The 23224-nt window shown below is 40.8% G+C and overlaps 1 protein-coding gene and 1 long non-coding RNA gene across 2 annotated transcripts in view; both read right to left on the reverse strand.

Annotated features, from left to right (window-relative positions):
- The window catches only part of LOC128929763 (uncharacterized), a 95233-nt gene that overhangs the window by 35321 nt on the left and 36688 nt on the right, over nucleotides 1-23224 (reverse strand). The gene's annotated exons all lie outside the window — the stretch shown is intronic.
- LOC144579441 (uncharacterized) lies at nucleotides 11152-19742 on the reverse strand. The gene is made up of 3 exons (XM_078350149.1): nucleotides 14176-19742; nucleotides 13608-13717; nucleotides 11152-13401 (listed from the first exon to the last, which is right to left on the reverse strand). The coding sequence occupies exons 1-3, from the start codon at nucleotides 14417-14419 to the stop codon at nucleotides 13204-13206; spliced, it is 552 nt and encodes a 183-aa protein (XP_078206275.1). The 5' UTR covers nucleotides 14420-19742; the 3' UTR covers nucleotides 11152-13203.

The raw sequence follows: 23224 nt of genomic DNA on the forward strand, positions 1-23224 counted from the left end.
GGGCATGGGTATCTGGCAAAAATTAGTAGGCAGGAATTGAGTCCACCATATACTCACATGCAGTGAACCCCATAAATAAGGGGATTCAGTTGTGAAGGCCATAGATAGGTTTGCTGGTCTGCATGCTTGGGGTAGTGTCAGTCCAAAAGCACAGATGGAGTTTCTGAACAGAACCTGGTGAGACAGGCAGGTGCTCACAAGTGCTGTTTCCTTCAACTGGCAACCAGTGAGAATGACCTAGTGGAGGTCTGACATGCCCCCGTCTGGAGGGCTGATGTTCTCTGGAAAGTAGGCTAATGAGCACTGTCTCCTGTCTGCCTGACTCCCACTCCAAAACTACAGGGCAAAAACAATCCAAGATTGTCAGGATGAGACTGGCGAGGGTGACACCCTTGGGGATGGGTCCTCTAGCCCAGGACCCTAGCCCAGCAGAATCTCCTCCAGAGGCTTGTCAGGGAGCCTGGACTTCAAGGCCTGCTTCAGGGAAGCTGTCAAATAAGAGATGTGTGTGTGAGCTGGGTGCTGGGCAGCATGCCAGGACAGTGCTCTTCTACCTGGCTCTTGTAGAACTTGTCCATGGCCTATGTGATGACCTCTTGGTAATTCCCCTCCCCCATATCACACAGACAAGATAAAGCAAGCATAGCCTGGGGGTGGGCAGATATACTCTTTCCACCCCAATTTCCCTGGGCATACCCACTGGCCTCAGATGTGTCAGGGAAAACAGGTGATGCTCCTCTCTGTTTCTGAGTGTTGACAATGGGCCATTGGGGTAAAAGGAGAACTGGCAAGGAGGATAGTGCCTCATCTTGAAAGAAGTGGCTCCTGGAAGCAGCAGAGGTGGGAAAGGTCCCCCAGACTTCCCCAAGCTGTTCTTGGAGCAGGAAAAGGGGCCTCTCTGACAGTGCTCCTCAGTGGCTCTCATTCTCTGAGGGGTGTCCTTGCCCAGCCCAGCCCAGGTGCACACCCTGAGATGACTTTGCAAGGATACTTGTTACTTCTCTGTACTTCTTTGAGTCTTTACATCTCCTCCTGATACATTTTAAGTCACTTTTATATCGTGTAGTTTTGCCTAATACTCTCATGGCAAAAAGAAGTTGAGACCTTTATAGTGTGTAGTTTGACCTCATAAAACATCTTTATGGCAAAAAAACAAAAAAAAAAACAAAGAGGGTGAGATTCCTGTAATTCCTGGCACATCACCTTTATTACGTGGAAGTTTGTTTAAAGCTTTCCTAAGGTGAGTGTATTCCAGTTTTGTCCTTAGTTTTTAGGTTTTGGTCTTAACTAGCACAAGCATTTTTGTTTGTTTGTTTTCTAGATTTGAAGGATTTTTAAAAATTTAAATCTAAATTGTTTGTACAGGTGGTTTTGGTCACATGGATAAGTTCTTTGGTGGTGATTTCTGGGATTTTAGTGCAGCCATCACCCAAGAAGTGTACACTGTTCTCAATCTGTGGTCTTTTATCCTTCTCTCAATCCTCTTCCAGCCTTCCTCCCTGAGTCCCTAATGTCCATTATATCTTTCTTATGCCTTTGCATCCTCTTACCTTAGCTCCTACTTACAAGTGAGAACACTGATACTTGGTTTGCCATTCCTGAGTTACCTTACTTGGAATAATGGCTTCCAGCTCCATTCAAGTTGCTGCAAAAGGCATTATAACATTCTTTTTTGTGGCTGAGTAGTACTCCATGGTGTATATCTACCACATTACCACATTTTCTTTATTGACTCTTTCATGGGCACTTAGGTTAATTCTGTATCTTTGTAATTGAGAATTAGCATTAGTGTTTTCTATTATGTATTTGAACTATAGCTATAAAATAGTAAACTTGTCCTTATTGTGTGACTTTTTTGAAGCTTCAGTGAAAAGTCTGAGTCCTTCTAAGTCCCTGTAACTTAGTGAGGCTTTTCCTTTTAACAGTACGGTCAGCCACACATAGAATTACTTTTCATGCAGCAAGCCTCCTCAGCATCAGGCTCACAGCTGAGCTCCTGACATTCTCTTCTCATACATGCACTTTTGTCTTTGAACAATCATCTTCTCTAAAAATCACCTGTTTGACAATCTCTATTCTTTCCCTCTGCTTTATCTTTTTCTTCCTATTGGTTGTCTCTACCTTATTACATTTCGTGTACAACATTACATTATGTTATGTTACTATGATCTCTCCTCTAGAAAAATAAGAAACAGCAGCACAAGAACCTAGTTTTTCCCTCATTGCTGTATTTCCAGCACCTGGAACAGTCCTTGGTACTCAGTAAGAATTCAGTATCTGTTGAGTGAACAAATGGATTATTACAAAAACTTTTCAGCATTATTATTTTTATCCTCTTTTAATAGTCAACAAAACTAAAGACTGGAAAAATAGGCCACGTCATAGAACAGGTGGAAGATCTGAATTAAAATTCAGTGTTCTGACTCTGAAAATTGCTGTTTCTGGAAAAGCAGAAAGTGAAATGAAGGGCCTGGTGCTCGGGCTGGGGGACAGGGTCTAGGGATGACACAGTGGGCAGATGATTTTGCTGGGTGTCTCTTTAGCATGTATCTGAGACACATTTTTTAGAAGTTGGCCTGGCTGCTTTTTGTTTCTAATTATGTCATATGCTAGCAGCATATGTACGGTGACCCTTCACTGCGAAATAGAACTAGGTTAACCCCTCAGTCTGGGGTCATCCACCCTACCAACTCCCCTTTCTGAATTTGTTTGCTGAGCTTCTAGATTGTGAAATAGTTAAGGAAAGTCCCCAATCGGCTAGAAAATAAAAATATCAGCATATACATGCTTGTTTTTATTATACAGAATTCATCAAATAACAATGATTTACTTACGTACTTAATTCTATGTGATGTCACTGAAAAGAGCAACACAATAAAAATGCAACTCATTACACATGTTAACCAAAGAAGTGGGGAAAGAAGAAAATGTCCTTTTGAAACCATTTGAAACAAAAAGTTTAGGAAATACTCAATGAAGATACTTTTCTAAAATCTGTTTATAAATTTTAAAAAGCATACGTATTTTTGTAAGTATGTTATAACCACAGAATGTAAACTGTGAATTTGTACAGTTTGTATTCTGCAGTTCATGGGGACATGTGTCATACAATTTTATTTCAATTTGTTACTATGTATAGCCCCAAAGTACTGAGGAAAGTAAGTCTGGTAAGATGAAACAGGTCTGTTCTAGATTGCATACTTAACTTGCTGATACCTTGCCTCAAACAGAAAAGCAATATGTAGGAGAATCATACCAGGGAATAGTTTTTTCTTTTTCTCTGCCCATGTTAATAAATAAGTAATTTGAGACTTGAGGGACCTCAAATCCCTTGGACTCTCCCATGCTCATTGTTTTGGAAATTGCATTTCCAAATTCTCACTGCTTTTTCCAATATAGCAACTCAAAAATTGCATTAGATTACATTGTAAACTGTGTGAGGTGTGTGTGTGTGTGTGTGTGTGTTTGTGGGTGTTTATTTAGGAGTCGGTGTTTGAAATCTATGGTCTTAGCTGAAAGGCAGACATAGTTCTCATTTAGTCATATTGCAAAGTCCTTTCCCTTAAGTCACAGAAGTATATAGAAAAAAGCCAAATGCAAAAATGAAACAGTTGGCATGAAACACTTTTTTTTCAGGTGGCAGAGCAGGGAGCCCTACTCCCATGCTTTATCTGGGCAGGGGGTATGCACAGAGTAGGGGGCCCCTCTCCCATGCTTCATCTGGGCAGAAGGTATGCACAGAGCAGGGGCCCCCCTCCCTTGCTTCATCTGAGCAGGGGGTATGCACAGAGCAGGGGGCGGCCTCCCATGCTTCATCTGGGCAGGGGCTATGCACAGAGCAGGGGGCCACCCTCCCATGCTTCATCTGGGCAGGGGCTATGCACAGAGCAGGGGGCTCCCATCCCATGTTTCATCTGGGCTGGGGGTATGCACATGTCGGAAGGGCCAGATAGGACTGTGAAAGCTGATCCCCCCAACACCACCAGCCGTGGCTACTGGTGTCTGGCTGTGTTGTTATTCTAGAATTTGGCCTTGGTATTTACATTCATAGGTTTATAAAAGTTAGAAATCTCTATTTCCATTGAAATCTCATGATTTTCCACTATTCATAACTAATCAAAAATTTTAAACACACAAACTGATGACAAAACACAATATCCCAGCCATGAAGTAAAATCCAACAGGAGTTCAACGTTTGACATTTTGGCCCAGGTGCTGAACAGTCATCCCAAGAAAGAGCCATGAGAAGCAGCCAACTTCCTCACCCTTGAAGGGTCAGCTTCTAATCTGTCTGTTCTAGAAAGATGCTCTCATACCAGCTTTGAGGTGTTTCCAGCTCTTTATCTTCTAACTCTATCCTTACTTGTCAAGGAACCACTGTCCAGAGCTGCTGGCTATCAGACAACTTGAGAGGATGCTGCAGCCTCTGTGAGACCACCATCCCTCACTTTCCCTTCCTTGACATTCCTCATTGTTACCACCCAGGTACAAGGCACCCAATTGTACTGGAGAGAGGTGATAAACCTTAGGGATTAGAATTTAGAAAGATTTTGTTATTTTTATGAACTATATATTTACATACATGTTTTTATAAAGTAAATATTTGTATGAATGCCTTCATAGTTCAAAGAGCAAATATGAGATGGTGAAATGTGCCATGGAATGGCCCTGCTGTTTGATCTGCTGTATTCTCAGTGGGTCCCCTCATCCATAATTCGATGATGTAACTCTCACTCCCTGAAGCCTCTCCTTTCTCCCATAAACCCAATTTCCCTCGCTCCTACCCCTACCTCATCAGGCAAAGGGAGATGAGAATCCAGCTGTGGATTTTCCTATGTCTGGGTTATTCTGACAAGATTGAATTCAGGGGCCCCTGTGGGGAGAGGAAGAAATGAGAAACTAGATTAGAGTGGTGCTTGGTGGGGAGTGAGAAGGGAAGTCCTATCAGCAGAGTGCTTCCAAGTGGGCTTCAGCAACACAGTTCTATCAGTGAAAACCTCCTGGGAGGATTTAACAATCCAGTTCAGGTTCCTTTGAAGATGCATCTCTTTATTCTTCAGGTCACCCAGGAGGTACACATCAATAAACAACACGCCCATATCTAGAGACAAGCAGTGCTTCTCAGCGGGAAGTGTGGACTAATCCACTGAAAGAAGGAAAACCTTTTCCTAATTGGGATGAAATCTGCCCTGGCCGGCCTCCTCCACAGTGAGGGATGACTCCCTTACTCAGAGCAGGGCTCATTCACCTTGGTTCTTCTGCCAACTTTCCATTCCCTACAGGTCTATTGGAGAATTTAAAAATAAGGATTTATTAAAAGTATCCTATCTATTAACTCTTTAATGTCTATCACTTTGTGGGAAAAATCCCAGAAGACTTTTTCAAATCATTTCATTTTCCAGCCAGGCAAAATTCTTGGTAAAGGGTTTTCTGTAATGTTTGTACACAAAGAGGTCATTTCTAAGTAAGCCCTCGGGTTGTAGATGTTCTGTGTAGGTGGCTTATGAGTTATTCACTCGAATAAGCTGAATCCTGGTTCCCTATCAAACTAGTATCTAGGGGAACAAAATTAAGATTCTGAGTGGAAAATGTTGACATTTTCATATGCTTTTCTGCTTTTTTTTCTATCAGTTTCAGGGCTAAATTTTTCAGCTTTAGTAAAGCAATAATTTGTGGGATGCGTTAGTATAATTTTTATTTGGAATTGAGACTAAAATGTGCTATATCACATAGAGCTGGATTTTGCAGCATTAATGAAAATGTAGAACACCATTTCTTTTCACAAATCAATTATTCCGTCTTTGCAGTCCATGGGAATTATTGCTGAATAGGCCTTTCATTTTCCAGTTTTGGATTTTATATACTTAGAAGAGTATTTTCAGTTAAAAAAAAGTTTTGCTTTTAACAAATCTTTAAGAACTCACTCTGAGATAACTGAGAAAAAGATGGCATTTTTGTTGACAGATCAAGCATTATGATATCGTGACTAAAGTAGCTGTGACTCAGCATCTCACTAACTTCTTACACGTGTTACATATACTGTGGCTAGCACAAAGTAGAAAATATATATTTGCCTAGGGTCAGAAAGATGAGTCTATGATTCAGTTCTGTCCTTGTTGGCTGGATGAACTTGAATACTTCACTTGGTATTGTAGGAATTCTTCACAGGACACAGATTCTAAGACAGATGTTGGTGTTCAGGTGTTTATTAGGGAGCACTTCAGGATGAGCAGCTGCAGAAGGGAGAGGAATGAAGGAGGATTGGGCAGAGGAGCAGTTGAGCTGAGATGTACCTAATAGCCTCAACTACCCCACTGCAGCTCTGGAGCTAGAATGTTCCTGCAGATTTCTCCTTCGTTGGACCTTTATACCTCTTACTCAGTCACTGGGTGCAGGATACGAACTGGGAGGGTGTGACCTCAGGAAGACAACTTTTTGCACCTTAGTCTGTCTCTCTTTCTTTCTATTTTGTTTCTTTCCTTCTTTCCTCCTTCCTCCCTCCCTCCCTTCCTTTCCTTTCTTCCTTCCTTTCTTTTCTCCCTCCCTTTCTTTCTCTCTTTCTGAGACAGGGTCTCCCTCTCTCACCCAGGCTGGAGTACAGTCATACAATCTCAGCTCAATGCAACCTCCATTTTCTGGGTTCAAGTAATTCTCATGCCTCAGCCTCCTGAGTAGCTGGGATTACAGGTGCCCACATCTGGTAACTTTTGTATTTTTAATAGACACGGGGTTTCACCATATTGGTCAGGCTGGCCTTGAACTCCTGACCTCAAGTGATTCACCCGACTTGGCCTCCCAAAGTGCTGGGATTACAGGTGTGAGCCATTATGCCTGGCCTACACAAGAGGCTAATTTCTGAAGAGACCCACAGCTGAACACTGCTTACTGACAAGTTTCCTCTGAAGCTGGGTGAGCCCTTTTTTCACAGTGGACCCAGGTGGGGAAATATCTATCCATCCCAATTGACTTCTGTGAGCTTGTTCTCTTATAAATACTGTAGGAAAACTGAATGCAATGCCTGTAATACACAGAGCCTAGTGCTTAGAACTTCATTAACTCACAAAAATTACTATGATTATTATTATTACTCAAAAGGTAGCAGTTGGAACAGGTACTTTTACAGTAACTATTCAGAAATACAAATGCTTTCAGCATATTTATAAGTGCTTGTTAGATGACTTACAGCTGTAACAACTTCTTGAATACCTAGTATTCTGTTTGTTTGCTTGGAGAGAAAAGTCCAAGGCATTTTTGTGGCAAATTAGGAAGGCAGGATTGTATAAAGATACAAAGATACCGGAGTGTGTCACAGAACTCTCAGACAGGAATCCAGATGGATGTTAGGAACAATTGACATAGAAAGACATAACTGTTTATTCCACATGTTTATTTCTACATTCTAAAAGCAGCAGCAGCACTGAAACACATTTATGTTCACTTGTTCTCCTTTCTTGTCCTGCAGATCACCTTCCTTCACTTCTTTGGTCTCTCACGGCAGAAAATACGGTAGTGGCAGTGTCCAAGCTTTACAGATTAGATCCAGCATCCAAGCAGTTCTGAAATCCTGGAGGGCTCTGACTGGTTTGACTTAGGTCAGGTGTTCAGCCCTGAATCAATCAAAGGTGGCCAGGGTCGCATTTTCCTGTGGATTTTTCTGCTTCATACATTGTATGATTAGGAGGTGCAAAGGAGCAGTGGAGTTTCAAGACAATGCCAATAAGGTACAGAGCAGATAAAACAGTAGGCAGCTACATGCTTGGAAAGCCGGGGGGATGCTTTTCTTAGATATTATCTTAGAAAAACAAAGATAATGTGGATCACTAAGAAAAGTAGATTATGGATTAGAGGGTAACAGGATTTATATCTGCTGGCAAAAGTGCTTCATAAACTCTAAAATAGCATTGCAGTCTCAAAAGATACATTTCTGCCAGCTAAACAATATAAATTATATTTATATTGGATTTTTGGAGCTAAGTGGAGCTTCTAAAAACTATTTTCTAAAACTGCATAGCTGTTCTCATCTCTCTGTTACATTTTCTGATCTAATGCCAATGCAATAGTCCTAATAACCTTGCAATTGTCAAAAATAAAAGATGAATGAAATAATTTTGAAAATGTGTTTCTTCATATCCAATATCCAATTCACTGATGTGGGTGAATTTTCTCTCTCTGATAAGCAGCATGCTCCAGCATGGGAGTCAGACACACTTGGGTTTGAATTCTGACTCATCTCCTAACTAGCTCTCTCATCTTGAGCAAGTAACTCTCACTCTTCAACTAGTAAATGTTCCTACATCCTTAAAACTTCAGCATCTTCTTTCTCTTCAATGAAACCTCTCACCATCCACTTGCCTGAAAGCCAGCTCACTTATAAGAACACTTCCCCTGAGGTCTTCTCAAGATTGGCTTGTGTTCTTTTTCTCATATCCCACTTGCCTTCAATGTTGCCCCCTCCCCAAGTTCTCATTCCCAACTGTCATTGTCAGATACTAGGTATCCCTTTTTCCTTGAAACAAGCAAACAAAAAAATAAGTTGAATTTAAAAAACAAAATAAGCCCCTCCTTAGTGAGACTTACATATTTATTTGTATAAGCTTCTTCTCCCTTTTAACAATCAAAATTCTGTGAACATACCTTTATTCATTGATCCTTTTGACATCAATCTGGGTATCCTCAGATGGCAGCCTTCTTTTCCCACCCAAACTCTTTCCATTATCTCATATGATGTCAAAAACCATGAAGATGCCTTTACATTTTAGCCTCTCCATTCCTAGACCACCTCATTTTCAATTTCCTCTTTACAACAGTACTCTAAACACCCATCTCCAATAGTCAAGCCTTGGGCTGTGTCATCACTAGAAATGGTGCCATGTCTGAAAACCAAAATTAAAACCATTAAAAATCTATTATTGCATCATTAAAAATTTATCTCTGAAATTTTGACTTAAAACCATTTAAAAACCAGGATTTTGGCCAGGCGCGGTGGCTCACACCTATAATCCCAGCACTTTTGGGAGGCCGAGGCGGGTGGATCACGAGGTCAAGAGATTGAGACCATCCTGGTCAACATGGTGAAACCGTCTCTACTAAAAATACAACAAAAAAATTAGCTGGGCATGGTGGTGCGCGCCTGTAGTCCCAGCTACTCGGGAGGCTGAGACAGGAGAATTGCTTGAACCCAGGAGGCAGAGGTTGCAGTGAGCTGAGATTGCACCATTGAACTCCAGCCTGGGAAACAAGAGCGAAACTCCATCTCAAAAAAAAAAAAAAAAAAAAAAAAAACAGGATTTTAAAACGATTAAAATCATGGCTTCCTATCATTTTGGTTCACATGTTAAGTACTGTTGCAACAGCAATTTTTCAACCTCATTATGAATTCTAATCCATTAACCCCATGATGTTCTATCTTCTAGCCCCTGCCCCTTGTTATTATTTATTGTCTGGCTTACTTTCTATAATTCTCTATTGTGATCACTGTTTTGCAAATATCATCACTCTATTGACTTCCTCTACCTTTTACCCCACCTAACCATAAAACTCTAATTTGAATGCACTCAAACACATATTCTATTACCTGTATTGAAGCAGCAGAGGATTGCTGGAGAAAATCTTCGGCACCATTTGGGATCTCACCCTTACACTCCTAGGTTTTAGAATATGCAAATCCTTCATACTTTCTCCAAATCTCCAGTACTTCTCCCCACTACTCTTCAGAGGTAGCAATATTCTTTACTTTGAGAGAACAGAAGCTTTCATATGGCATTCCCCTCATTTTTCGCTGACACATCAACAAACCTACATCCATGTTCCTTCCTTCTGCCCTCCTGATAATGCAGAAAATATCCCTTTTTCCATAGAAGGCCAGTCCTTCCACATGAGCTCTGAGTTCCATTCCATCAACTCTCAGGGGCTTCATTCATCTGCAATTCTTTCTAGTTTGTACCTTAATTTCTTGTTCTTGAGTTTTTCTATAATCATCTGACATGCTCTGATATGATGTAAAATTCTCCCTGGACCCCACATTTCTCCCCACTTACTGGTGTATCTCTCTACTTCCTTTATAGCCAAACGTTTAAAGTGGGTTGTTGACACTTGCTTTTTCCATTTTCTCTGACTTCATTTATTCTTCAATCCATATTTTCACATTACCAAAGCAAATGGTGATTTTGAGTCCTGTTATTTGACCTCTCAGCATCCAAGCCCAACATCAGTTTTCCTACCACTTAGGCTTTTTCTTGCCAAACCTGTCTTGATCTTCCATGGCATCCTGATTCTCTAATCACAAATATTTGACAATTTTTTTTTGTCCTCAAAGTTTCAACATCCAGCAACTCAGCAAAGCTTGACTTTTTTTTCCTTCTCAAAATGTAGCTCTGTTTTTATCCATTCCCTGCAATGATCTCTACTTAGTCAACGAGTACCCGTTCTTGGTTTCCTGATCGCTACAGTAAGGCCAATGGGTACTACTCGGTCTTCATTTTTCTTGCTTTCTCAGCAGGATTGCTACTCCTACCACCAACCTCACCTCATGCTGGCCATTCACTGAAATATCCTCCTAACTGATCTGCTTCACTTCGATACCTATGTTCCACTACACTTTAATTTCCACTGTCATTGCAACTTCCCAATCCATGATTTGTATGTAGTACAGCTTTATAGCTTTCTCTAATCCGTCTTCCTCTCTTAGCCACATACTCAAAAAATAATTAGTTGCTTATTTTGTTTACAAAAAATCTCTTTGCCAACAATCAAATCCTATATAGTAAAGCTCTTATCCACTCATAGAATTTCTTCTCCTGTAGCTTTTCACATATTTATTCTAACCACATTTCACAATCCATAGCTACCTAAGAGCAACATGCACATCCTATTTCTGCACATTATATTATCTCTCTGATAGGCCTTTTTCCCTCTTTTACAGAATAAGACCTGTACTATTACTCTCCTGTGGTATGAGATGGTATGGTGATGGTATGGTGTACTATTATTCTCCTGTGGTATGGTGATTTTAAAAAACCCATAAATTTGGTATTTCATTATCAAACTGTATGCATGTTTGTTACGGTGGAAACTGTGTGTTAAGCGTGGATAGGTAATGAATTAATATAAAAATCAGGCTGAAGTGAAGAATTAAAGATAAACACATACATATACCTTCAACATTTTATTTTAATCTTATATATAGAAAGTTATTACAATTCTGGGATGCATAGCCACAGCCATTAGTTAGATTAAGTAGATTTTCATTCCCCATCATCTTTTTGTAGTGGCTTAGGATTCTCTATTATGCAACTAAATTCTGTGATTTGCAGTCTCCATTTTTTAAAGATAAAAAACTAGCTAAATGATTTCAAATAACCTGAATTTAGAAGAGTGTTTTTTGTTTTTCATATTTTTGTCTCCAAACTTTCAGAATGGTCTCATCCACACCAAATAAACATTTTTTAAAAGTCTTGTATTCATTCTTTCCAATGCATTCAGTTTTATTAGAAACATCTTTTTTATTCTCATAATTCATGAATTATATGCTAATTTTAAAATTTACATAATTATTATCAAAAGCATAACTGGTATAAGCAGATCTCGGAACAAACATCACTGTCTCTGGATGTGCATACAAACCTGCTGAGAGCCTAAATGTATGACATTCAATGCTCTCTACATATGTAGACCCTGTGGGCATTATGATCTATTTCCCTTCAAAGGGCAACAAATACTTTTTTTTTAGACAGAGTGGTGCCAGGCTGGAGTGCAGTGGAGCAATCTCAGCTCACTAAAACCTCTGCCTTTTGGGTTAAGGCAATTCTCCTGCCTCAGACTCCCAAGTAGCTGAGACGACAAGCATGTGCCACCATGCCCAGCTAATTTTTGTATTTTTAGAAGAGAAAAGGTTCGGTTTCACCATGTTTGCCAGGATGGTCTCAAACTTCTGACCTTAGGTGACCCATTCATCTTGGCCTCCCAAGTGCTGGGATTACAGGGATGAGTCACCACACCTGACCGGGAACTTCTTTGAGACATGTTGGATCATCTCATTTCATCCTCCCTTTGTCGTATTTTCCAATTGATTAAGTTTTCAATGTCTATGAATGGCAGCCACTAATTCTAGCATCTGTAGCTCTTGGAAGTCCACTCCTCTTGTTGATACTGACCTCTATGCCCTTTTAGTGAGGCTTTGGCTGTGGCAATTTTATGCAGCATTGGCTGAAGAATCTCAAGGTAGCTAGTGTTAGAACTGAATTAGAGGTCCACCCTGGTAGTGAAGACAAACCCCCACACATTTGCTCACAGAAGCCATCTTCTGTGTTGATTTTTGCAGTATGAGAGCAGAGGGAAAAGAGAGGCTGAGCATTTTCCCTAAACGATAGTGGACATTCAAATCCCCAGTGAGGCTGGGAGTGGTGGCTCACGCCTGTCATTTGGCACTTTGGGAGGCCAAGGCAGGTAGATCACCAGAGGTCAGAAATTCATGACCAGCCTGGCCAACATAGAAAAACACCATCTCTACAAAAATACCTGCCTGTATTTTTGAGAGGCTGAGGCAGAATTATTGCTTGAACCTGAGAGGTGGAAGTTGCAGTGAGGTGAGATTGTGCCACTATACTCCAGCCAGGGTAGATCATAAATAAAAAAGATAATTGACTCACAGGTCTACAGGCTGTACAAGCACAGCTTCAGCATCTGCTTGGCTTCTGGCAAGGCCTCGGGAAGCTTACGATCATGGCAGAAATGAGAGGGGGTGCAAAGAGAGAGAGGAAGGGCCAGGCTCTTAATAAACAAACTGCTCTCAGGTGAACTAATAGAGCAAGAACTCACACTTCACCAAACGCAGGATGCTAAGCAATCCATGAGGGATGTACAGCCTCTAACAAATGTGAGATTTGGAGGGGACACACATCCAAGCTTAAATAATTTGTTTTGACTCTTAGTTCCTTGAATGACAATTATTTGTTCTCCCTGACAAGAGAGAAACAAGTTTTACCTCCGTCTGGAAGGCAGATGCCAGCCAGGGGGCAGAGTGCCAGCCACCCGGGGCAGCTTATTGCACTGTGAAAAAGGGCCAGGGACACGAAGCTGCAGGCACAGAGGTGGATGTAGGTGGCTGCCAGAGTGCAGGCAGGCTGGAGCTCCTGGATGCCACACAAGCTAAGAAATGGTGCAGGCTTTACCTGAAATCAGGGCCACCCAGTCACTGTCTCTAGCCTAGGCCTCTGCTCTATGCCACTTCCCAGGGTAGACTGGGGAAAGGACTTGCTGTGCCCCAGGGCCCAGGCTCACACTCACCACCCAGAAGCAGTTCCCCAAGCTGAATGGGGGATTATAAAAGAAGGCCCAGCAGGCGGGGCTCTGTCCTGAACAGGTTGGCTGAGTCTTCTCGGTGGCCCTGCAGTCACCATCCACCTGGTGAAACAGATGCAAGGCTCAGACCTCCCGCTGGACCATGTTGCTCCCCCATGTACATTGGCCTCAGCAGGAGACTCCCCCCAACCCTGGGTTTGTGAAGACCTCTGCAGAGCCGGCAGGCCACCTGCCTCTCCTGGGACTCTGCAGTGAGCAGCCCTCAAGAGACTCAGCCAGAGGGAAGAAGGGCAGGTGCGCCTGCTCACCCTCCAGGCCAGGCTGAGCTCCTCCAGGCTGTGGGCCACAGAGCCGTCCGGCAACATCAGATCAGTGCCTGCTTCATTGTCCATGGTGTCCAGAAGGCCAGCGGATATGACTGTGGGGAGGAGGGAAGCTGAGGAGGTCCTGAGAGCCCGTGATTCTCCCCCAGGGGTCCTGTATGACAGATGAGCCTCAGGCACATGGAGCATTGGTAGAATCCCTCCACCCCGGACTCCCAGAGCTCTGGCTCCAAACCCTCATCAGAAGAGGAAGAGAAAGCACAGAGATTGAGGACAGCGTGTGTCCCCCTCATCCTCTTTCAATGTCCTCAGCTCGAGTGGCCAGAATCCAGGCCTGCCTTGTGTTCCTTGGCAGAAGGACCACAGAGAGGCCAACTCCACCTTGGAGCCACATATCCAAGGGATGGAGGCAGAAAGCCCTGGGCCTCAGTGCCATCCTCTCAACCACACTGGCTGCCTATAGCTCCGGGACCTGTCGCACTGGAAGATGAGAATGGTGCATCCTGAAGAGGCTCTTCGTGGTGGGGCCAACTCCGCCTGGGCCCAGACTCACCGTGGTGCCAGAGGCACAAAGTCAGGCTGCAGAGGCCGGTGGGCACGTCATAGAAGATGGAGACCCCATCCTCACTAGCCAGCTCAATCCTGGGGATATCCCTTCTTTTCATGGCAAAAGGCAGCTGGGGGTCTGGACAGGTATCCCCTGGCAGGGAGGAGTTGTACAGCCTGTATGCCTGTGGACCAGAGTGGGTGGGCAGGAGGGCTGACCCACAGTCAGGGTACAAGCTTGAAAGTGCCATCCTCCAGGCAACCTGCCACAGGCACAGGTCCCCAGGGGAAGCTCGGGCCTCTCCTCCTCACCTGCAGGCTGGAGTAGAAGATGAGGGTCACATGGTTAAGCTCCACTGTCAGGGTCATGAGCCCCAAGCCTGTCCGACTCAGCATGAGTGAGAATGTGTTGTGAGTGAAGTGTTGGGCCAGGAGGATGCTGCCGCACTGGACGCTGAGGTCCCACACTCAGCCATCAAAAGTCACCACGTGCTGGGCCCTGGCCACCAGGGCATGGTCTGGGGAGAAGCAGCCCCAAAGGCAGGGTGAGTGGAGCCAACTCCACCCACCGCAGTGGGAGCACATTGCCTGCTGGGTACCCCAATGCCTAAAGCCATGGCTTAGCTTGCCCTGAGGCCAGGAGTCCCCCTCCCCTGGTACAGAAGCCAGAGGCCCAGTGATCTCCCGCCAGCTTCAGGATGACATGAGCTGAAGGGCTAGAGCCCAATTCAGCCCTAACAAGGAATGGAGTCCCCAGACCCGCTACAAAACTGCTGTGCTAAGTAACAAAGCCTGGCTCAGAGGCCACGTAGTCATCCTTCTGTTTACATCAGATGTCCAGAGCAGGCACAGCCATGGACACAGCAGGCAGACTGGTAGCTGCAGGGTTTCATTTTAGGATGATAAACACGTTTTAAAATCAATTGTGGTGAGGCATGCACAACTCTGAATGCACTAGAAGCCACTGAATTGTACACTTAAAATTCACACAGCCGGGCATGGTGGTGCTAAGCCACTTCAGCACTTTGCAGAGCTGAAACAGAAAAATCACTTGAACCCAGGAGGTCAAGGGTACAGGGAGCCGAGAGCGCACCACTGCACTCCAGCCATGACAACAAAGTGAGACCTAGTCTCAAAAAAAAAAAAAAAAAATTGTAATACAAGTCATCCATTTAATCTCAAGGAAGCTATTGGGGGGAAAAAAAACATTGACCATTTAAGTGGATGGCCAATGGCTTCCTCAAACATGACAGTGGTGTCCTGCAGACCTGCCCTGTTCAGGGTAGGGCAGAGATGACCTGTGAAGGAGCAGGTCTGACCAGTCCAACCAGTGTAGCCCCTGAGCTGTGCCTTGGGGGTGCTCTTGCCCATGGTGGGAAAGCACCATCCATCGTGCACAGCCGGACACCTGTTGGCCAGGGCCAGCATCCCAAGGGACACACTACCAGCCCTGTGGTCAGCGGTCAGAACTGAGGGGCAGAGAAGCCCATGGTCACACACACACACACACACACACACACACACACAAACTTCAAGATCAGGCTGTTTTTTTTTCTAAGGTTAGCGTGCTGCTTAGACCTGACTACACCCACGGTTTTAGGGAGCCATAGGCCTCCATGTGAGTCACATGGTCTATTAGTCGGTGGGTCTATTTTGGCAAGAGTACCATGCTGTTTTGGTTACTGTAGCCTTGCAGTACAGTGTGAAGTCAGGTAGCATGATGCCTCCAGCTTTGTTCTTTTTGCTTAAGATTATCTTGACTATACAGGATCTTCTTTGATTCCATATAAAATTTACAAGTTTTTTTTTTCTAATTCTGTGAAAAATGTCTATGGTACTTTGATGGGAAAAGCATTGAATCTAAAAATCGCTTTGGGCAGTATGGCATTTTCATATTGCTTTCTCCTATCCATGAGGATGGAATGTTTCTTTGTTGGTGTCCTTTCTTATTTCCTTGAGCAGCCATTTGCAGTTGTCCTTGAAGACGTCCTTCACAATCCCAGTGAGCTGTATTTTTAGGTATTCTCTTTGTAGCAATTATGAATGGGCATTCATTCACGATTTGGCTCTCTGCTTGCCTATCATTGGTATAAAGAAAGGCTTGTGATTTTTGTACACTGATTTTGTATCCTGAGACTTTGCTGAAGTTATTTATCAGATCGAGAAGTTTTGGGGCTGAGATGATGGGGTTTTCTAAATATAAAATCATGTTGTCTGCAAACAAAGACAACCTGACTTCCTCTCTTCCTATCTGAATACCCTTTATTTCTTTTTCTTGCCTAATTGCCCTAGCCAGAACTTCCAATACTATGTTGAATAGGACTGATAAGAGAGGGCATCCTTGTCTTGTACAAATTTTCAAAGAAAATGCTTCTAGCTTTAGCCCATTCAATATGATGTTGGCTGTGGGTTTGCCATAAATAGCTCTTATTATTTTGAGGTATGTTCTCTGCAGAGACACATACAGGCTCAAAACCAAGGGATGTAGGAAAATTTATGAAGCAAATAGAAAGCCAAAAAAAAAAAAAAGTAAGAGTTGCAATTCTAGTCTCTGACAAAACAGACTTTTAACACAGATCAAAAAGACAAAGAAGGGCATTACATAATGCTAAAGGAAACAATTCAACAAGAATAGCTAAGTATTCTGAATATTTACACACCCAAAACAGAAGCACCCAGATTCATAAAACAAGTTATTGAGCCTAAGACCTACACAGACACTTAGGCTCATACAGTAACAATGAAAGACTTCAACACTCCACTATCAAGACTGGACAGATCGAGACAGAAAGTTAACAAGGATATTCAGCATTAAACTCAGCTCTGGATCAAGTGGATCTAATAGACATCTACAGAACTCTCTACCCCAAATCAACAGAATATACATTCTTCTCAGTGCCACGTGACACTTAGTCTAAGGTCAACCACATAATTAAACTGAACCACTCCTCAGCAAATGCAAAAGAACTGAAATCATAACAAACAGTCTCTTAGACCGCAGTGTCATCAAATTAGAACTTAGGATTAAGAAACTCACTCAAAACACACACACAGGTTCATGGAAACTGAACAACATGTTCCAGAATGACTCCTGGGTAAATGATGAAATTAAGGCAGAAATACAGAAGTTCTTTGAAACCAAAAAGAACAAAGAGACAATATACCAGAATCTCTGGGATACAGCTCAAGTAGTGTTAAGAGGAAAATTTATAGCACTGAATGCCCACATAAGAAAGTTAGAAAGATCTCGAATCGACAACCTAACACCACAACTAAAAGAACTAGAGAGACAAGATCAAACTAATCCAAAAGCTAGCAGGAGACTAGAAGTAACAGATCAGACAAGAACTGAAGAAGATAGAGACATTAAAAAACCCTCCAAAAAACTCAATGAATCCAAAAGTTGGTTTTTTGAAAAAATTAACAAAATAGATAAACACTAGCTAGACTAATAAAGAAGAAAAGAGAGAAGAATCAGACACAGTAAAAAATTAGTAAAGGAGATATCACCACTGACCCCACAGAAATACAAACAGTAAAAAATTAGTAAAGGAGATATCACCACTGACCCCACAGAAATACAAACTCAGAGAATACTATTATTACCTCTATGCCAATAAACTAGAAAATCTAGAAGAAATGGATAAATTCCTGGACACAAACACCCTCCCAAAAATAAACCAGAAAAATGTCAAATTTCTGAATAGGCTAATAACAAGTTCTAAAATTGAAACAGTAATTAATAGCCTACCCACCAAAAAAAACCCAGGCCAGAGAGATTCACAGACCAATTCTACCAGAGGTACACAGAGGAGCCTGTACCATTCCTTCTGAAACTATTCTGAACAACTGAAAAGAAGAGACTTCTTTCCAACTCATTCCTTGAGGCCAACATCATCCTGATACCAAAACATGGCAGACACACAACAAAAACTACAAAACTTCAGGCCAATATTCCTGATGAACATCAAAGTGAAAATCCTCAATAAAATATTGGCACACTGAATCCAGCAACACATCCAAAAGCTTATCCACCATGATCAAATTGGCTTCATCCCTGGGATGCAAGGTTGGTTCAGCATATGCAAATCAATAAACATACCACATAAACAGAACCAAGGAGAAAAACCATATTATCTCAATACATGCAGTAAAAGCCTTTGATAAAATTTAACATCCCTTCATGTTAAAAATGCACAATAAACTAGATATTGATGGAACATATCTCAAACTTTTCTAAAGTTTAGAACAAGAGGGAATACCATCAAACCCATTTTTGGGGCCAGCATCATTCCTGTGTCAAAGTCAGACACAATAAGAAAACTACAGACCACTATCTAAGATGAACATAGATGGAAAATTATCACTAGAAAACCAGAAAAATGAACTCAAGAACACATCAAAAAAATTACACATAATCACCAACTTGGATTTATCCCTGTCTCAACACTGTTTTTATCATGAAACAATGGTAAAGAGGCTGAAGAGACAACTTAAATACTGAGAGAATAGATTTACCAAACATAATCTCTCTTAAAAGTTTAATACCTAAAATATGTAAAGAATTCAAACAACCCAATAGCAAAACAAAATAATAACCTGATTAAAAAATAGGTAAAAAACCTGAGCAGACTTATCTCCACAGAAGACATAAAAATGGCCAAAAAGTACCTGAAAAGGTGCTCAACATCACTAGTCATCAGGGAAATACAAATCAAAACCACAATGATTTATCCACTAACATCTGTTGGGATGCTTGTTATGAAAAAGTCAAGAGATAAGTAGTGGTGAGAGTGTAGAGAAAAGGAAACAGTTGTAACATGTTGATAGGAATGCAGATTTATGTAGCCACTTTGGAAAACTTCACAGAGCTTCCTAAAAATAATTCAATGTAGAACTATCATATGACCTAGTAATCCCTCTTCTGGATATATCCCCAAAGGAAATGAAATCACCACTTTATAAGGGTATCTGCGTGTCCATGCTTTTTGTAGAATTATTCTCAATAGTCAAGGTAGGGAAACAACCTAAGTGTCTACTGATAGAGGAATGGATAAAGAAACCATGCTGTATATATACAACAGAATACTATCTGGCTTTACAAAAGGAGATTCTGCCATTTTCAGCAACATGGATGACCCTAGATGACATTATGTTCAATAAAATAAGATAGATATAGGAAGACAAATACTACATGAACTCACTTATATGCAGAATCTTAAAAACATAATAATAAACACAAAGCAGCAAAGTAGAATAGTAGTTGGGAAAGGTACAGAAGAAATGAGAGATGTAGGCCAAAGGGTATGAATCTTTTATTTACACAGGATGAATACATGTAGAGAACTAGCATACAACATAAGCACCAGAGTAGATCATATTGCACTGTATATACTGGAAATTTGTTAAAACAATAAATTTTAGAAACTTACAAAAACACATACACACACACACACGCACACATGCACCCCAATGCAAAAAGGAAAGGCAACTATAAAAGATAATATAGTAATGTATTAATGTATTTGAATGTTATAAGCACTTCACCATGCAGATGTACATGAAAATGTAAGGAGTTGTACATTTTATATTTATACAATAAAAATATTACTTATCATTATTACTGAAAGATAAAATTATTTTTCATAGAAACTGTTAAAATATAAATTATATTAAGATAACTGTATACAGAATTTAAACATTTCTCAGTATTCATTTTTAACATAGTGAATATTAATAGAACCCACACAAGTGATTACTAAAAATAAAAAGGTTTGCCCCATTCTACTGAGAGATCTTCAAGGAAAATATTCCAGTAGTCCGGGTTAATTTTTTTTTAACTCTATAAATAGTTTTTGTGGACACAATTATGAAGTCAAAAAAGAATTTGCCTATGAATCATTGATTATTTCAGTGTCCTAGGCATCTCTAAAAATAAGCTGCAAGACAACTCGAACCTGGAAAAGAATTGAAATTTTCCCCATTCAGATGTATTCTTTTTGTTCACTGGTAACTGTAAAAATTTTTAAAAATCAAGTTGCATTCTAGATGTTCACTGCATTCAATAGTATGGATGTCATGAAAATGTTCCCTTATATATCTGTATGCCTAATCACTAAACTGTAATATGAAGTAAATACTCAATAATACACTTGAAATGCTCCTCTCTAGTTACTGCAGATTTGAGTGTGATTATTTAAATGTCACCCAGTGAGACAGAGTAGGATGATTACCAACCAGCTGCCAGTCTAATATATTCCTCTTGAAAGGCATCAAAACTCATGTGCTTGCAGGTAAGAAGCATTATATAATTATTACATTTTACTTCATTAAAGCATGCTTTAGTTTACTACTGTGAGCCAGAAAGGAGTGAAGAGAAAGTGGAATGGACTAAAAACTCTGAGAAATAAAGGTCAGCTAAGGAGACAGCCAGAGAAGTTATAGTTCTGAAATTGGCTGCTTTCTCTCACACACTAAGAGACTTTCTTTCTCATAGAGATTAGCTCATTTTTCTCACAAAGCTAGAAGGGAACATTTGGAAATTTAAAAATACACACACACACTGGTGTATAGGAAGAAACATTTAACAATACAGTGAGACCCTCAGATCTCTCACACAGATATGAATTAAAATATAAGGCATGTCTATCCTGACAAAAACCAAATACACAATTATATAAGCCAATATTCATCATCTTTCTGAACATCAGCATTCACTGAATGTTTACTGTGTGCCAACATATTAAAGTGCTTTTGAGGCAAACTCACAAAGTCTTTATGAGCCAGGTACTTTTATGAGCCCCTTTTTTCAAATGAAGAAATTAAAACCTACAAAAGTTGTAAATAACTTAGTCCAAAGTGACTCAGCTACTAAAGATCTTCTCACTCCAAAGTCCCAGTCTTCTCAAAGAGCAAAAAAGAGATTAACGTGGCTCTAGAATAAAAATACTGTGTAGTATTTGGATAAGAAAATGAGCATTACAGGAAGAAGGAGAAAGCACACAGGATGAAAAGAGAAGAAAACAAGTTATGTTTGTGGTATAACTAGGAGACTGAGTCAGTGGAGCATTTGTACTAAGAAATGGTAGGAAGTTAGCTAGAATAGAATACTGGGGGCAAATCAGTCAAATAGATTTAAATGTCAGTCTAAAACCCAGGGCAATTGGAAGCCATTGCACATTTTTCATCAGAGTCCAATGCTTGAATAATCCTGTGCTTGTTTTAGGAAATCATATAAGGTCATCAACATTTACAGCTAAAATTAATTTTATTGACAATCTGGTCAAATACTTTAATTTAGAGATTAGACACTGAGATTTATGTTAAAGATCCCTACTCTTTGCTACTCGAAAGTCAAGATAAGTGAATATTACATTTAGCTGAAAAAAGTTTGAAAAATTCAAACTGCCTTTTGAATATGAACCTTTTAATCACTGTTACATTGTTTTATTCCTTGAGAATTTGTGATCTTCTAAAGAAAACAGATTCTTCTTTTTATGGTAGAAACTTTATGAATGTAGACACTTAGTGAAGAGGTAATAAAAGTGGTACCAACCACAGAAAATGGATTTAGGAGAAGCAAGTAACATAAATTGGGGGAAGGTCATAGGCCCATTTTAGCCACATTCCCCAAGATCCCCAGAACACCCTTCACCCGTAACTACTCACTGACATGGGGGCTTTCAGGTGAAAAGCCCATGGAGCTTGCTGGGCAAAAAGCATGGAGAAGACCAATCAGAAAATGCCTTGAGTCACTTGCCCTGTAAAATATCTCCCCTTTCAGGCTCTTTGCATTCTGCACTTCCTCAGTAATCAGCTACATCAGATCCCCTTCTTGTTTCATTTCATTCATTTTTTTTAAGGGATGGGGTCTCACTGTATTGTCCAGGATTGCCTCATATTCTCAGGCTTGCCTCAAGCTTCCAGAGCTAAAGCCATTCTCCCACCTCAAGCCCCCTGAGTAGCTGAAACTACAGGCTCATGACATTACATCTGGCTCTTTCTCTTAATTCTGACCACTGACTTCTAGAATTTCCTGCTATGTGACACTGTAATGTGAGTTTATATGTATTTATAGAGGCTGCCAAGAAAAAGTCCCAGAAGTGCTGTGTTCCAAATCTAAGAACAGAACTTTGGTTTACTTCATGTATTGTTTGATTTTTAGGCTAGGGAAGCAAATGCATCCTTAAAACAAACTTATGTCCTTTCTGCCTCCGGGAAGACTTCTCCAACAGCAGACTTCTTCAAACAAAGAAATTATATTTCTAAAAAACAGTGTGGAAAAGCCGTGTCTAATAAATTTCAGTTCTCATAACATATGAGTTAAGAAAAAGCAAGCAATAAAAATGTCATTGACGATATACATTAACATGTGAGACTAACATAGACAATGCAAATAAAAGCTGTGAAGGCTACCCACTTTCAAAACAAAACATTGACGAACTTTAATCTTTTTGCTATATTCCTTCTGCTGAACCAGCTTCTTCGGATCTTTAAGAAATACTGCAATAGTATTGAGATCTAAGGGGAACATAGATCTATAACAACAGAGGTCTAAGATCTAGAACATAGATATAAGATCTATGTTCTCCTCCATATTTTAGATTTTGCTTCTTAGAAAAAACTTGAAGTAATGCTTACTGGTTTTAAAATTATCATCTTTTATATAAGCATTTTCTCTTGTTTCGCACACATCTTCGCCAAAAATAAATAAATAAAGGCTTTGTTACTTTTCGTTTGACTTCCTTTCCAATTAACTGGGTGCATTAGGGTAAGGTTTACTGTATTTTCTCCATAAACTGAAAGGGCAGACATATTTTCTCTGTGGACAATCCCACAGGGGGATTGTCATCATTTGCTAAAGAACAGTTGCTATGTTTTTGTGTTCACGTGCACTCAATTAAATGTGCCTTATATTAAAAATAGCACAGATGTTTTGTTACAAAACCAAGATTAGAAAAAGATTACTACAGCCAACTCCACATCATCTCTCCTGCCATTTAGTTTCTACCATTCTTTGAGTCAAACTATCAGCATTGAACATCTGTTTGCTTCCC

Source organism: Callithrix jacchus, chromosome 15 (assembly GCF_049354715.1).
Source record: "Callithrix jacchus isolate 240 chromosome 15, calJac240_pri, whole genome shotgun sequence".
NCBI lineage: Eukaryota > Metazoa > Chordata > Mammalia > Primates > Cebidae > Callithrix > Callithrix jacchus.

Excerpts from the sequence above, each read along its gene's own strand:
- LOC144579441 (XM_078350149.1), bottom strand. The coding sequence starts at position 14,419 with ATGGCACTTTCAAGCTTGTACCCTGACTGTGGGTCAGCCCTCCTGCCC. Across the intron at positions 13,718-14,175 it reads TTTGTGCCTCTGGCACCACG|TCATATCCGCTGGCCTTCTG; the intron begins GTGAGTCTGGGC and ends TCCTCCCCACAG. Across the intron at positions 13,402-13,607 it reads AGCTCAGCCTGGCCTGGAGG|GTGGATGGTGACTGCAGGGC; the intron begins GTGAGCAGGCGC and ends CTGTTTCACCAG.